The 16891-nt window shown below is 41.9% G+C and overlaps 1 protein-coding gene across 1 annotated transcript in view; it reads right to left on the bottom strand.

The window, feature by feature from the left end:
* PMPCA (peptidase, mitochondrial processing subunit alpha) overlaps positions 1-16891 on the bottom strand; it is a 970881-nt gene that overhangs the window by 859071 nt on the left and 94919 nt on the right. Inside the window, exons 2-3 of the mRNA XM_044057867.1 lie at positions 16366-16568; positions 4721-4800 (exon numbers count right to left, since the gene is read on the bottom strand). Of these exons, the coding sequence (XP_043913802.1) occupies positions 4721-4800; positions 16366-16568 (283 nt within the window). The remainder of the gene's footprint in view (positions 1-4720; positions 4801-16365; positions 16569-16891) is intronic.

Below are 16891 nucleotides of genomic sequence, written 5' to 3'. Positions count from 1 at the left end.
GCTGCTGTCACTTGCTGTCTGATGTCAGGTCGTCAGTGCTATAAAGGAAGGCAGCCAACACCATTACATCAGCTTTTTTTTTTTTTGCCCTAACCAGTCAGAGGCCCAGGTAAATATGGTAAAGTGGCCCTGGTGGCTAAAAGCCACCGTTAGAAACTTATGTCTCCCTAAAGAAAGAAGATATAAGGGGGAAGGAGGGTGGGAAACCAGGACTGCAACACTGAATACACTCAAACATCTACAGTTATGGTAAGAGTACACAACTGTACTATGTTCTTCGTGTTTCACTGTTGCAATCATCACCTGTGGGAAGATACCAAAGCTGAGGAGAGGGGTGGTAGGATTAGTAAAAAACTGCAGAGGCAAACCCTGCCCTACCCTTACAAAATAGAGGTAGGTGGGTAATGCTTGGTAAAGGTATGGACAGAAGTCCAGGTGGCAGATTCCAGGATGTCCCTGGTGGGAACTCCTCTGAGGAATGCTGTGGAAGTGGAGGCTGCCCTAGTCGAATGGGTTCAAATAGACTTGGGGAGGGGGGAGTTCCCATGCGGTCTGTAGCAGAAATGGATACAGTGCAATATCCATTTGGAAATGGTTTGTTTGGAAATGGGCTTCCCCTCTGCCCCTGGGGCAAAGCTGACAAGTAGTTGGTCTGTTTTCCTGAAGGGTTTAGTATGGTCCAGACAGTATCTGAGCTGTCTGTGCAGAGTGCAGAATTCTTTCCCTCTTGTTTTGATGGTTAGGAAATAAAGTGGGTAGATGTATGGCCTGGTTGAGAGTTACATTAGATACCACCTTGGGCATAAAGGAGGGATTAGTCCTCAGGGAGACCCTGTCTGTATGGAAGATGATGAAGGGATCAATGGCCATCTGTGCCTGAAGTTCTGAAACCCTTCTGGCTGAGGTGATGGCTAGAAGAAAAGCAGTCTTCCAGGAGAGGTATCTTAGTTCTGCTGAGGCAGCAGGTTCGATGGGTGGTAAATTTAGTTTTTCCAAAACATAATTCAGGTCCCAGGCAGGAGTGGGTGGCCTTCTGGGGAGGTCTGATATTAGAAGCCCCTCTAAGGAATTGTTTAATCAAAGGATGGGAGAACAGGGGCTGTTCTGTATCAAAAGGTGCTGAAATGGCTGAGGTGTGGATTTTAATAGAGGAGAAGGAGAGGCCACTATTAAGTAGCTCCGCTAGGTAGTCCAGGATAAGAGGGATGGAAGGTTGTGAGGTACTGCCCCCTCTGGACTGGCTCCAGGAGCAGAATCTTTTCCATTTTCTTGTGCAAGATTTTCTGGTGCTGGGCCTTCTGGCCTTTGTGATAATGTCTAGGACCTGTTTGCTTAACAGGGGCCCCTTATTTGCCTTTAGAGTATTAGCCATGCTGACAGTTTGCAAGTCTGTGTGCAGCACCCCCCCACCCCCACCCCACCTGAGTTAAGAGGTCTGAGATTGGGGAAGCTGCATGAGAGGCTGTAAGGTCAGGTTGCGCAGTAAGGGGTACCAGCTGTTGTCCGGGCTAATCTGGAGCAATGAGGATGGTCTTTGGTCTCTCCTCCCTTATTTTGACCAGTACCTTGGGAATAAGAGACAGAGGAGGGAATGCGTACACAAAGAGGGTGTTCCAGTGGAAGGTCAAGGCATTCACCTTCAACGCTAAGTGGTGATACTCCCTAGTACAGAAGTTTTTCAGCTGATGATTGAGATGCGAAGCAAAGAGATCTACCTCTGGAGTCCCCCAAGCCTGAGTGATTTGTAAAATGATTTTTCGGTGGAGATGCCATTCATGGGGGTCCAGTAAGTTTTTGCTTAAGTGGTCTGTCAGGGTGTTGTTGATCCCTGGCAGGTATTGGGCTATCAGTTGAAGTCCCATGGAAGAGGCTGTCAGCCAGAGGTTCATGGCTAGTCTGCAGAGAGGGTAAGACTGGGTCCCTCCCTGTTTGTTGATGTACTACATTACTGTGGTGTTATCTGTTTTGATAAGGAGAACCCCTGGCTTGAGTTGGGGTTTGAACGATGTCAGAGCCTTTTGTACTGCCATCATTTCCTTCTGGTTGATGTGCAAGGGAAGGTGCTGGGCATCCCAAAGACCTTGGGTGCACTTGCTTTCTAGGTGAGCGCCCCAAGCTATGCCTGAGGCGTCAGTGGTAATGGTCTGCCCGGCTGGGTGGAGGGTGAAGGAAAGACCATTGCTCTGGGCACAGGCCCCTGCCCACCAAAGAATGTCGGCCCTTATACAGGGGATCAGAGGGAGAGAGGTCTATAGAGGTTGACCGTGCTGACACCAAAGGTTCTTTAGGTGCCACTGAAGTTTTCTCATGTGAAGCCTGGCCAGAGGAAATCAGAAGGATGCAAGATGCCATGTACCCAAAGGCTTGCAGGAACTTCCTCGCAGTGAGGTGACTTCTTGAAGCCAGCTGGGTAAAATAGAGATGCAAGAAACTCTGCTTTTCTTGGGGATAAGAAGGCCATTTAGGATGCTGTGTCCAGCAGTGCTCCCAAGAAAATGATCTTCCTGGAGGGTGTTTGCCTTGATTTCTTGTCGTTGATGGTGTACCCCAAGGAGGTTAGAAGGGTTTTGACAAAGAGGAGGTCCCTTGAGGAGTTTTTCTCTGCAATCTGTCTGAATGAGGCAGTTGTCCTTATAAGGGTAAATGTGTATATTTTTCTGTCGGCAAAAGGCTATGGCCGGGGCTAAGCATTTGGTGAATACCCTGGGAGCAGCAGATAAGCCAAAGGGTAGCACAGAGAACTGAAAGTGTTGTGAGCCTGTTCTAAAGCGAAGGAATTTCCTGCAGGATTCCCTTATGGGGGTGTGGATGTAGGCATCTTTTAGATCTAGGGTAACTAACCAGGCATTTTTTGTCAGCATAGGCAGCAGCTGCTGCAAAGTTAGCATTCTGAATTTGGGGACCACCAGGAAGGTGTTCACAATAGATAGAGCCAGGATGGGGCACCAACTGCCCTCTTTTCTGGGAACAAGTAATAGTCTGAAATAAAAGCCTTTGCCTGTTTGATCTGAGGGGACAGGTTCTACAGGTTCTTGGGATATGAGAGTCTGGACTTGTTTCAATGCCTCTGCCCACTAACTTGGAGGTAAGTCTGGGTACCCTCTTGGAACTGGGTGTTCGCTGAACAAGAATTTGTATCCCTGAAAAATTATCTTTAAGACCCATTGGTCCTTTGTTACAGAAAACCAATTTTCTTTGCAGAGGGAGAGCCTTCCTATTAGTTTTTTGCTAAACAAGTGACGCAGTATGAATGTAGTCTCGGTGTGGTATTTGCTTCCCACAGACAAGACAATTCTTTTTCGGACATCGGTTAATGCAAGACAAAAAGATACCCAACGGGTTACTTAGCTTTAGATGTTTTCAGCTGTAATTCAAACCCTGGTAGAACCGACCAGCACACTTGCGAACTGCTTCTGCTACGGGCTCCACAGCAAGAAAGACTGATGTAATGGCATTGACTGCCTTCCTTTATAGCACTGAAGACCTGACGTCAGGCAGCAAGCGACAGCAGCAGACGCAGAAAAATACTGACTCTGGTATTCAGGCCGGCCGAGGGCTACCACAGCAGGGATAACCCACAGGTGATGACTGCAACAGTGAAACAAGAAGAACATCTAAGTGTTGTGAGGCAGCAAAGTTAACCACTGCACTGCTCCTTAACCTTTAATCAGTTTACTGCACTGCATTAATGTGATGCTTGCTGGTGTGTTGTTCTTATTGAAAAGGGACTAAGGATGCTCAGCTAGCTGACAAATATACAAATAACAAGGAATAACTAATTCACTAGTAGTTCACAGTGCTCTCAGGTAAATCCAGTAATGAAATATTAACACGCATGCTTACAGAACACAGATGAAAGCAACCCAGTAGGCACACCAAAACAGTCAATCAGATGTGTAAGGAAGAAATGGTGAATAATATTCACTACGTCAAAATGCACAACCATCAGAAAAGGTCACTGCATTCTGCATTTTCCCTTGTTTTGAGGTACACCAAAACCTTACAGCTGAATATACCAAGTTCAGAAATGCACAGTGTGAAGCCTCACCACGGAGGTATAGGGGAAGCTTGCTCCTAAGAGGAAAAAGATAGACTTTTAAAAAGCTCTTCAATTACTTTTCTTGCAAATGGCTTTCTTTCCAGAAGGTGATTTTCAAAGGTCTGTCACAGAACTTTAGTAAAAACAGAGGCCCAGACAATGTATCAAGTCAAGGGTCATAAATTTTTAACACAGTGAAAGTGATTTTCCAACTGCACTTGTTCCAAGTAAACAATACAGGAACAGACCCTTTTTAACACAATTTTTTTAGGAGGGGAGGCATTTCTTCCACAACTCTTTCCATTAAAAATATAACTAATTCAGAAAACAGCTCATCATAAAAAGGAAACATTCTTCTATTTTTGGTGGTCATCAACTTAAAGGAAGTTTTTGTTGAAATACTTTTAGAGTTTTCGGGGCAAAAGTCTATTAGACACTACTGACAATCAATCCTCAAACCTATTAAATTAAATTTTCAACTGGTTACTGTACAGTAAATCCCTCAAGAAAAAAAAATACATAAATGTATTCAAATAAACACCTAGAACGAGCAAAAATATCGGCAAAGACAAATTTGCTAGGTGAAACTACTATCTTGCATACAAAAGTACTTTTCCCTTGCTGTAACTTACTACACAACATACACAAAAAGTTACATTTTATAAGCTTTGTTGTACTTACAGAAAATGCTAACTTTTCAATAAAATGTGAAATGCCACTGAGCCTTTTTGCTTCATGTCTTGATCCAGAATTTACCAGAACTATAAACAAAGAATACAAAAAGCAACTGTTATTTTTGAGTTATTCTGAAAGTTATCAAATGCAGTCTTTAGAGTCTGACCAAAGTTCCACCTGTTTTAATTCTTGTGTACTCACATTTTAACCTGTGCTATGCCACAGAATGACTACACTACTTTTTTCTTTATATAGCACTTCCTTGAACATTCATGGCTATCAATACGGTACATTTTGATTACATTAAAGAAAAAAACTTCTCTGAACTTCAGACACATTTTTAACATCTTTAAATCATCACATTCTAATTTGCAAAATGAGTTCAAATACATCAAAAGAAAAGAAAAAACACAATAACTTCCATTATCATTGCGTAGTACACATTCTCCTTTTATGCAAAAAAGTGAATTAAAATTGTTAATTACTCAATAATCCTGCCTTTTCTAAAACCTCCTTACTCGTGAGCAATACTCGTGTATTGCTCCCATAGGTTTAATTTATTTCCACGGAAGTTGCTCTTTCCCTTTTATAAAGATCCCATCCTACAGTTTTTTAGCTTTTCAATATTCAAAACTTCCACTATGACTGGTTTAAATTTTGATGTTTATTCCTAGTAACTGCTTCTTTTGCCAGCAAATAGCAGTAAGATAGTAAGGCCTTACTACACCTGGGCAATTCAGATCTTATATCCCAGTTCAAAAGAATCATTTCATAAGTTAATACCATTTGTTTTTCAAGCATTTCTATTAGTAGGAGCCAGGCAGTAGTCATTCATGTGACTGCCCTCTTTTAATCATTCTTGACAAGCTAATTCTTAATTTTTCAGTAAGTACTGCTTGATTTCTAACTTTCTGCCTAAATACTTCATCCTTAAATTTTCAGGGTCTACGTATTAGTTTCCCCTCAAGTGTTTGGCAGTGCTCTGTACAGATTCACGACACCTTGAGTGACACTTTTCCTGTAAAAGGACTATATAAGGATACAGCTGCAGTACTTGGTGACCATCCCTCCTGGCATGTCTAAAGGTCAGTTCCCTGTGCTTTCTCCTACTAACCTGGCGAACTTCGGCATTCTGAGGCAGTGTAGCAACTGCCTCATCTACACAGACAACCTTCTCCTCTTACCTCCCAACACTCAGACTTGTGAGAGATGCACTTGTATATCCAAATTGGAAGCCATGCACTCTCAGGCCAAGACCGGAATAGCTGTTCAAGAGGAGAAGGTCAACAGCTGCACCACCCAACATGCAATACATAGCCCTCCAGAACACCCACCATCACAGCTCTCACATAAAAACACAAACCACACACCCACCTTCATGGAGGATCTCAATAGAAATCTACCCAAACAGCAGAGACCTCCAAGGCAGAAATTCAGTCGACCACCACAACACAGCACAAGACACATAGCTCACCTACATAGTTTGCCCCTCAACCCAAGTCCCTAAGGCAAAACAGCTAGCCCAATACACTAATCATAGGTGACTCGATAGTGAGGCACACTGATCTCCCACTCACTAGGTTGAATAAGGAGAAGGTAACAATCAGCTGTCTATCAGGTGCCAGAATTCGGCACATAACCCATGCACTCAGGTCACTCCACAACAAGTACAAGTATGACCCTGTCACTGTCCATGTACGTGTGAATGACCTGAGATGCATCTCCCTGGACTACATGAAGAGAGACATGGAGGAGCTCTCGAATTATGTGGCCCAGCAGGTATGACCCTAGCCCTGAGCAGCATCCTACCATCGCCCAGAATGATACTGCAGTACAAGCAGAAAATGACTGAGTTCAACAATTGGCTAAGTTTCTGATGTCATTCTAGGGGGGATTCAGTATCTGTCTACTTGGGATGACATGACTGACCGACCTTGATGCTTTGCCAGAGATGGCCTGCATCTGTCACCTCTGGGTTTCCAGATACTGGCTAAGGCTCTTGCTACCCCTATAGTGCCTTTTTTAGGTGATGTTCCAAAGACCAAATTACCACCATAACAGCTATAAAACAAATGCAATCTGAGGGTCATGCTGCTCAACACTAGAAGTCTAAATCTCAAGATGCACTTGCTCGAAGCACTCCTCAAAATGGAGAACATAGACATTTGTGCTGTAATGAAGACCTGGTTTAAAGCAGCAGAAAGCACCCCTGCACTACCAAGGCTATAACTCATTCTACACCTTTCAGCCTCAGAACATGGGCCAAAGTTCCAAAGGCGGTGGTGTCTCCATATTCATAAAGGATATGCAGACTTCCAGACTAGCAGCCCAGCATACTGTATCTGAGATACTTCAGGTACAACTAACATTGGGTAAGATGGCGGATTCAGGTCATAGCCTGCTACAGGTCCCCAACCATGTCCCAAGACTCTCACTCCACGGTCCTAAGCACCCTGGAAACTATTAGGGTCCAACCCAATACACTCATACTAGGTGACTTCAACTACCCCTCCATCAACAGAGAAAACTACTCTTGCACCAATACACTGGCTCAATGCTTTCTGGAATTATCAGTGCTAATGCCCTGGACCAGCTCATTCTTACCCTACTAGAGGAAACAACATCCTTGACCTGGTTATTACAAACATGGGCAACCATTACTCTACACAAATAGTCAATTCCTCCCTAGTTAGAGCAGACCACAAACTAATCACCATGGAAATCTATGTCTCACCCACCCACCCCCTGCAAAGGTAACCACCATGAAAAACTTCTCCAAAGCTGACTTTGGGCACCTACAAACAGAGGTGCTTAACTTCATGGCACCCATGTCAATGGAAACTAGATGCATGACTGCCGAATCATACACAAATGCACTGTACAAACACATTCATAAATGCATGGAACTAGCCATACCCAACGGAACCAAGAGGCTCTCCTCCAAATAAAAGAATACAATCTGGTGATCCCCTGCCATTAATAAACTCTGCAACAGAAGAAAAAACTGTTGCAGAAAAAGGTGAAGTCCCAAGACTGGAAAAACTCCCTTATTAGCCTCAACAAAAAGTTCAGATCCCTCATCAAAACTTCTAAAGCCAGCTATGAAGGCAGAATTGTGGCAGACGCTAAAAACAACCAAAGAGCCTTCTATAGTTATATCAAGAATCTCCATGGCAATACCCAGGTTTTCTCTGAGTTACTGCACAATGGTACCTCCTATACTGAGCCAACAGATATTGCCAACTGGCTGACAGATTCAGTGCCAACTTTACCCCTCTCTCCTCCCCTAAAGGACCAATCACAATACCGGAGGAATGCCAGGCACCCAGCATTACTGCAGCACAGGTTAAAGCTGCATTGTTCAAGGCCAAGAATACAGCTTCCATGGGGCCCGACAATATCCCTGGATGTGTTCTACATGAACTACAAAAGTGAACTGGCACCACATCTGTGTGCCCTGTTTAATCACAGCCTCACCTCAGGCTTTGTCCCTACTGAATGGCGCACTGCTACAGTCATCCCTCTCCATAAAGGGGGAGCGACTACAGACCCTGGGAATTTTCGCCCCATTAGCCTGATGATTCTGATATGTAAGGCTATGGACCGCATCATCATGGCCCTAATTAACAAGGATATAGGGAATCTCTAAACTCTAGACCCCACGGAATTTGGTTTTGTGAAAGTTATATCATGCCTGCTCAACCCTGCTGACTTCTTTGAGTTAGTCATGAGAACTGTGGATGAGGGTAAGGCAGTTCATACAGCCTGCCTTGATCTGGCCAAGGCCTTTGATAACATTCCCCACTCAGGAATTATTGATAAACTCACCAAACTAAGCAGCAACCCCTATATCACTAGGTGGGTTGCAAACTGGCTCACAGACAGAACCCACAGAATGAAACCAGCGGACTCCAAGTTAGACTACTGACCAGTCACGACTGGAGTCCCACAGGGATCAGTCCTGGGTCCTTCTCCTGTTTGGCATCTACTTCACAGAAGTCCAGGCCAACACGGAGGGACTCTGGCTAACTAAGTTCGCAGACTGCAAGCTGGGCATCATTATTAGCTCCCCAAGTGGTGCAGACATCCTACAGAAAGGCCTCACTGAGACCAATGACTGGTGTTGAAAGCAATGGCCTTAAGCTTAATGCCAAAAATTGCGTCGTCATCCCCTCTGGGAAAAACTCAGTTCCCACTAACTGCCACATGGATGGGAGCCCAATGAACACTGAAGGCATTCTAAGAGATCTGGGGACACAGGTTAACAAGTAACCTCTCCTTCGACCACCACATTGCCACTGTGGTCAGAAAGTCCTTCTATGTGGCACATCTCATTACCAAGGGTTTTGCATCCAGGAAGAAAGAGGTCATCATCTCTCTCTACTCTTCCCTCATTAGGCTGATCACCAAGTATAATGCCCCATTTGGCATGTACCTCACTAGACATGCCACTGCTGGAAAGGCCACAAAAGTACCTCACGAGAGGATCCTAGGCCTTAAACACATGTCCTACATGGACAGACTCAAAAAAACTCCAGCTATTCTCGGTCTCATATGGTCTACTAAGAGGCAATCTCTGCTTGACTTACAATCCCATGTCTGACCCAGCTCTGTTAGAAATGCTACATCTAAAGAAATCCCAATCCCTCCACACCACATGCTCCAGACCTCAACCTCATTATCACAATCAAAAGAAAATGCTGGAGGGACAGGTTCATAACCCAGAGACTGCCCATGCTCTGGAATAGACTTCTCGTACATGTCAAGCAGAGTACCTCACTGGTTCTCTTCAAGAGAAATCTTGATGAGTGAATGGGAAATAGAAAGTTCAGCCCGGGGATCACTCCAGTGGCTCTACTTGATAGAGGCACTGGGAACTAACGTCAGGCGGCACGATGACAGGGCACTTCTATGGGCTAGGCTTGTAAAGGCTCCAGGGCCATTAGCCTAGTACACACCTATGAACCTATGAAATTTTTAAATCTGCAAACTCACTACAATTTCAAGAAGCATGTTCCCAATTACCGCGCTCGTTTCCATCACCCCCCCCCCCCCCAGTATTAACTATTTACCTGAGGAAAAAAAATTCTGAAGTCTGCTTAGGGCATAAAAATAACTATGCAAATCCTTCCAAGCAAAAATTGCAAACCTTCTACACTTTTTGCATACTTTGAAGCCATGCAGATGTCCTTTCACTGTTCCTTTTTAAACTACCTTTCCAGTCTCTCTACCCAATCTTTTATAACCTCCTCTGACTGATTCTTTTATTTTTTAGTTATAATGCAATATTTTATATTTCCTACAAATTTTCCCTTCTTTAACAGCAGCTTCTCTTCAAGACTACTAAAAATTCTACTACAGCAGCTCTTTCATTATGAACTCCTCTAACACTTTCTCTTTACCTGTATTCCAATATTAATACCTACTTGTGTTATGTACATGAGCCTTAACTGTGTAGCTAAAGTATGCATTCACATCAAGTAATCCTAAACCACCTTGTTCTATGGGAGGATCAACTTATCCTACTTGACTCTTGCCCTCTTCCCCTCCCAAATAAATTCTTTCAACTCTATTAATTATTGCCCACAACTTCTCTGGTTGATAATATGCCTGGCCTGTACATAAAACTAAAGGGACTAAAAACATTCATCTTACTATCCACATTGATAAACAAGAGGTTTCAGTTTCTGTTTTTGTATTATCTTTTCTTTACTCTCTCCACACATATCCTTAGCTGCCATAACAGAAGCCGTTTTAAATCGATACTCCAAAATACTTCATTTTATTATGTCCCCATAAATATGGATATTGCTGAACCCATTTGTGTGTGGATTCATAATTTACAGATGAAGCCTTCGTTTTATCTTCATTAATTTTATATCCCAAAAAAGAGACTTGAAACTGCCTGAAAATGTTATACAAATACCAAAATGTCTTTTTCTGGAATTATTAAGTACAAAATAATATCATCTGCAAATAAGGTTAACATTTCTTGATTACCATACCAATTATATCTTTGAATTTCTAAGTTCCTTATTTTTTTTTGCCAATGGCTCTAAAAATAAAGTAAACGATAGAGAAGGACGACACCCCTGCCTGGTCTCTCCGTTCAAACACAACTCATCAGAGAGGAGCTTTCCCACCTTAATTCATATCTACAATCATTCTTATATCCACTTAATTAACCTTATTATCGTATCAGAGAATACAAATGCTTCCACTGCCATATAAAAAGTTTCAGCTTACCCTATTAATTACTCTCTTTGCATCAAGAACTACCACCAACAGCTATGTTTTCTTGAACTCTGCTTCCCTCTGCGTCATCACGGTTCTATTAATGTTGTCAATGGTTTGCCTCCACCCACCCAACAAAACCACATATATCCATATCTATCAATTTTGGCAACACTTTTGCCATTTTCTTACCTAGTACAGGCAAACACTTTATAACTATGGTTTAAAACTGAAATGGGTCTGTATGAAGCTGGGTCTGGATAGGTCTCTACCCTCTTTAGGTAATACAGCCATCACCATTTTCTTCCAAGACACTCCTGCTTCCCTTCCTTTTAAAATACTAACAAACAAAACCTTCCAGATCTTTACCATTTTCTTCCCTTCTAACTTTCAAACTTCTGCAGGAAAACCATCGGTTCCTGGAAACTTCCCCGTTGATTGTTTATACGCCACCATTTTTACCTCATCTTGTCTTGTCTTAAAGCATTTGTTGTCGAGCCTCATCTTCCTCTAATGTTGTCATAATTAAGTCTTCCATAAATATTTACATTTGTGTTTCTTGGTTTTAATGTTCCTCTGCTTTATACAAATTTTCATAAAATTTCCAAAATATCTGTAACACCTTTATAGGATCTATGGTTATTTTTCTTCTCACAAACTCTCTCAATCTGGTGGCAACCAGATTCTCCTTATTCTGCAATACTTAAATCTTTGTCAGCACCAATAAATAATTCCTATTACTTCTTTACCATCTCTCTCTCCTCTTTCTTATTTCTGATCCATTACTAAACATTAGTAACATTTTCATTTTATCCCTCAGACTAGCTATCACTTCTGAAAAAAAAAATTAGTCTTCCAAAATAAGTCTGTAATAACTTGCATTACAAATTCCTTAAATTCCAGTCTTTTTTAAAGCGAAGTAGGAAAGCACCAGCATCTTATTTTTACTTCATTACCTTGTTATTTTTATCTTAGTCTTTATCAGTGCATGATCTGAAATAGTTACTAAAGACTTAAATACCTTAAAGTAAGACTGCAAATTATAATGTAGGCCCTGATGATAATGTATGGCAGCCACATGCACCCTGACAGAGAAATGGCTTAAACCACAATCAAATATTTGAGCCAAGTAATCTAATGTGGATAAAACTGGGGCTGAAAAGACTTTAGACCTTTAGAAGTAGCTCAAATAAAAACAAATGGACAAGAATAGGCTTCTGCCCAGATACAAGGATCTAGAAAAAATGGGAGGGGAAGCTGAACCTCTGGCTATCACTGGAACTGGAGAAAACAAGCAGTCAACTTGAGGGACTTCAGGTCTGTGTGAGACGGAAAGGTTTTGAAGGACCTTGCGTACAGAGGTTTCTCGAGAAAATAAGGTCATGACAAAGGGAAACAAACTTACCTAGACCGAAAGGGAATTATGGGAGTTAGCAAGGATTTATTTTCTTTCACATTCTGAAGGAACTTTGAAATTGGGGGGAAAAGGGAGCCATGAAGAACACCTGTGGGTCAATTTTGGACAGCAGCATCACTTGGGTGCTGCTCTGGTGGAGGATGAGACAAACGTCACTGCACTTGCCATTGGGTGTGTATGAAAAATGTTGTACTGAGGCTTCCCACAGCAATCGAATTTCCTCTGCCCTACTTACATGCTAAGAGACTACTCATGTGGAATCAGCAGTCAACAGCTAAGTCACGTTATCACAGAAACTGACTTGTTCCAGGATATGTGTCTCTATCAAAAACCGACATAGCTTGTTCATATACATTCATGGCTAAAACATCCTGGATGCTCACACCAAGCAAGGGTGGACTAACTGCACCTAGACCACCTGAAATGTCTATTTTGGGATAAGTCCGTTTAAACCACTTTTGTCCAAAATCTGTCTGACGGTCTTTGTTTTTTTTTTTCAGAACCAAAAAGAATTCTGGATAATATTTGGACCTTTCTAATCCAGTGGGACCTCTTAAAAGGCTTTTTTAAAAAGAAATCAGACACCTCTTTTTTGGATGCTCTCTTCAGAAAGAGAAAGAAATCAGGTGAGTGAGTTAATGAGTGGGAGAAAGGGTTGTAGAATGGAATTTTGTAGCCTCTGGATAACATAGTCCTTATTCACATATCTTGGATGATAGCCTCCCATGTGGGAAGATGGAGGGACAAGTAACCCACAAATGCCTCCAATGTGGGATAGTCTCTCTCAAAGAGGGAGAAACATTAAACTCTGGTTTTGCTGATTAAGTCTGCCCCTGGAAGGGTGCGAATTTCTGAAGGGTCCATAGCCACATGGAAACATCCACAATACTGGTTCTACTACTGTTAGGTGCTCCACTTCAACAACATCTCCCTAGAGCTATTTAAAGTCTTAGCAAGAGTTTTTCAGAGTCTCGTAATGGAAACCCAAAGCAGTAAAAGTTTTATCATCTCACTCACTTGCTTAAAGCTTCTCTCTAGCCGCCACATTAAATGATTAATTCCATTAAAAAGGTATTTGGGAAAGATGCTCAGAAATTCTCAGTAAAATCAGTCAATCACAGCCAGGCATGGTGACAGACTGTGGTGTCAGAACCTGCTGTTGTCCACAAGGTACATATAAAGCTTGGAAACTGAAATACTAATCACTGCCTGAAAAGCAAGCTTCTGCCAAAGATCTTTTGCTTCTTGCAGCAACTCATCTAGTGTCTTATACAACTTACCTGCAAGAACCTACCGGAATTTAAACAAGTGAGACAAATAATTTACTGCCATTATGGAAAATGTAGACAAAGCTAAAATCCTCTTCCTTAACAATCCAGATCCCTAGATACTTTGAGGAGGGGCTAGATCACAGGAGTTTAGGCAATTAGCCTCCTTTTCATGGCAGCCACAGAAACAACACGTTACTGAAGCATCCCAATCCAAAGGCTGATGATGTACCCTATCTGCTCTTCATAGTAAAGGGACCATCACATTGAGATTGTTGGAAACCATTTTGTTGGCCAGGGGCACCACCCAGGAAGTCATGGGGACAGAAAGCCTCAAACAACCTTTTCGGGAAAAGAAGAGGTGTTAGAGGGCCATCAACCCTTTCTGCACAAAGGCAAAAAGGATCTCTGGTCAAGAAACTGAGGAATCAGATTTCATACCCATCATTATCGTTATTCAGTGCAGAGACTCTAAAGGAGACTCAAGATGTTTACTCTTACATCTTCACTTCTTCTGACTCCTCGAAGAGAAAGCTTATATGAATGAAAAAGCTGGGGTTCTCTGAACAATAAGGTCTCATTTGGCTTTCCATTTTTCTGTACCTACAGATACTGGAGAGAACTAGCTCAGCATTAGAACAGTCTTGGGTAGGAGATGGCACCAGTGCCAGGGTTAGCCCTTGCACCAACAGGTGGACCAATGATGACAAGATCTGTGCATCAAGGTATGCTCAGAGATCACTGGCACCAAAAAGACCCAGCCAATATCTAAGGACTTCAACACTGAAGGTTAGTCGGCCACAGTGCTGAGAAGACCATCAACGCAGAGTATGAAGCCATCCAACCTGACACTGAAGACTCAAAGATTGACAAACCTGAAGCCCAGTGTGTCATCAACAATGGCCTTGGGCTATTCGACCAAGTCCAGTGCTGAAGTGAGAATTGGCACAAGAGGGTCCATAGTGGTACATCCAATGCTAACAACATGGGTGATACCAAAAAAGGAAAGATCTGGAATGTACACTGTCAATCTAACTCTCACTAGATGTTCCTTACACCAGTGTTAAAACTTTACTTGGTCAATGTGTCTTGCTTGATGGGGACCTAGTTGCTGTTTCTTACAGGTTTGCTGCGTTTTGGAGAAGTTTTCAGTATGGAAACATCCCAGAGCAGAGGATCAAATGCAGGAGGGATTCGAACCAAACATGTTTTTGCTCTTGAATTGTAGATATGGGAAAAGGCCAAACCATACCTGGCCTGAAGCAAAGCCTACCTAATTTTAAGATAGCCAAAGACAGCAGTCACTCCAGTGACAGGAAACAGATCTAGTAGACCTCTAAGCTCAGATAGAATGAGGTCTAGAAGAAGGCCTTACCAGTTTAATTTAGTGGCTAGAGGTACACTAGCTTGTCTAGGTACTTTAATATTAGTCTACTGGAGTCAACAACAACAAAAGTGGAACAGCCAAAAGCAGTGGAAGCTTAATTTCTTTACACCCCATTAAGAAAGAAAGTGAGAAGCATCATCTCTCCTTTTAGCAAATTTGTCGAGAGGGAAGAGGACAGAGAGAAAAAGATTTTCCTGCCTCTAACTCCATCAAATGCCCTTTTAACAACTTATTCTTCCTATCTCAAAGAGTATGCTTGTCAAGATTCTCACAGGTTTCACAAGATATTTTTAAATGTTTAGTAGCACTGAAGCATACAACACAGAAAGAGTGGCAGTCTTGGAAAGGCATTTTGTGGCTGCATTCAGAACATTTTTTTAAATCTGCGTGCGCCATCTTTAATCAACATACCAATGTTTTAAAAAAATAATTGAACGAAATGCCTTAAACACTATACAATAACAGAGTAGCCTAATCAAAAACTCCAAAACCAATCCCTTCTAAAGCTAGAAGATTCCAGAGAAACACTATAACAAAGCACCAAACTTAAACCAGAAGGGAAAATGGTGTACAAGAACCATTACCTGATTGACAAGATGCACCCAACCTAATCAACTATCCAAAACTCCACTGAGAATAGTAAGAAAATAAAACAAAATGAGGTTCAAAAGTTTTTCACCAAATAAAAGAGGAAGAAATATCAGCAGCAATGTGCACAAATTCAGTGCTCTAGTATCCAAGTCCAAGTATGACAATGTACATTAGGAAAAATGGAGAGATTTAAAAACATGGAACAGCTGCCACATTTCTTTATCTACTTTCAGGTTTATGTGCATTAATGGTTGTCAATGTGTCTTACGACACTAGCGTTCTGAGTAAATTGATACAATTTCAGAAACACTGCAATAAGGTTTTCTAATCTTTAAAAACTTTTTACTTCTATTGCCATTATCTTGGAAACTTTCCAATTCAGTTTACTGATGATTCTGCCATCACAGACAACAATTAAATGTGGCACAATATTCAATAATTTTATAAAGTTAATTTATACAGCATGGCTTCTTCTCTCCCACACCTTGCCACTCTATGCCAACCATAAAAACAAAACACTACATTAAGACACACAAGATATATTTAAAGGATACATTTCCCAGCCCACGATATTACTAAACATAGTAATGGAATACAGCAGATAGGCATTCTAGCTAGAAGGCCTTCCCACCTCCTGCTCCCTATTGTTCTTTGAAATCCGTTTCTAAACTGAAATATCTGTTACCAAAGTAATGTCATGTCAGTTCACATCGCAGAATGTTTTGAACCAAATGAAAGCAGATTCAGTACTTACTCCCTACTGTGCAAAACTGTCCAAATTTATTTTGTGATGCCACCTGCAGCCCATTTTCCAGCACAGTTATTCTAGTTTCGTATCTTTCTTCTCCATCAACTGTTGCAAAAACTGGTTTAGGGATGTATGGTAAAGGACTAGAGAGAGGGACATTAGGATAGCTGCTTCCACTGCTGTACTTTCGGTAAGCTGACAGTCCATACCTACAAACAGAGACACTTAATTACACTTTGAATAAAAGCATATATTAACATATGTTGCAAGGCAATGTAAAGCACTTAGTTTAGAGCTCAGAACACTTATCAGTCACCACATAAGAAAACACCTGCAATAATCAAAGGCACTAGCATAAAAAATTATCAACATATCCTGTTTACTACTTCAAATTAGAGACTGTGATGGTGGTGCTGCGGTTGCATTGTCGCCTCACAATATGACGTTGTCCTGTTCGATTCTCAGCTACAGCGTCTTCTGTGTGAAGACATGCATGAATGGGCGTACCTTCGTTGAAGGTTGTGCGTCAGAG

Source organism: Protopterus annectens, chromosome 16.part0, assembly GCF_019279795.1.
Source record: "Protopterus annectens isolate FY-2018-M chromosome 16.part0, PAN1.0, whole genome shotgun sequence".
NCBI classification, from domain to species: Eukaryota; Metazoa; Chordata; order Ceratodontiformes; family Protopteridae; genus Protopterus; species Protopterus annectens.
Note: the sequence above shows the minus strand (reverse complement) of the source record. Positions and strands in the feature narration are given on the sequence as shown.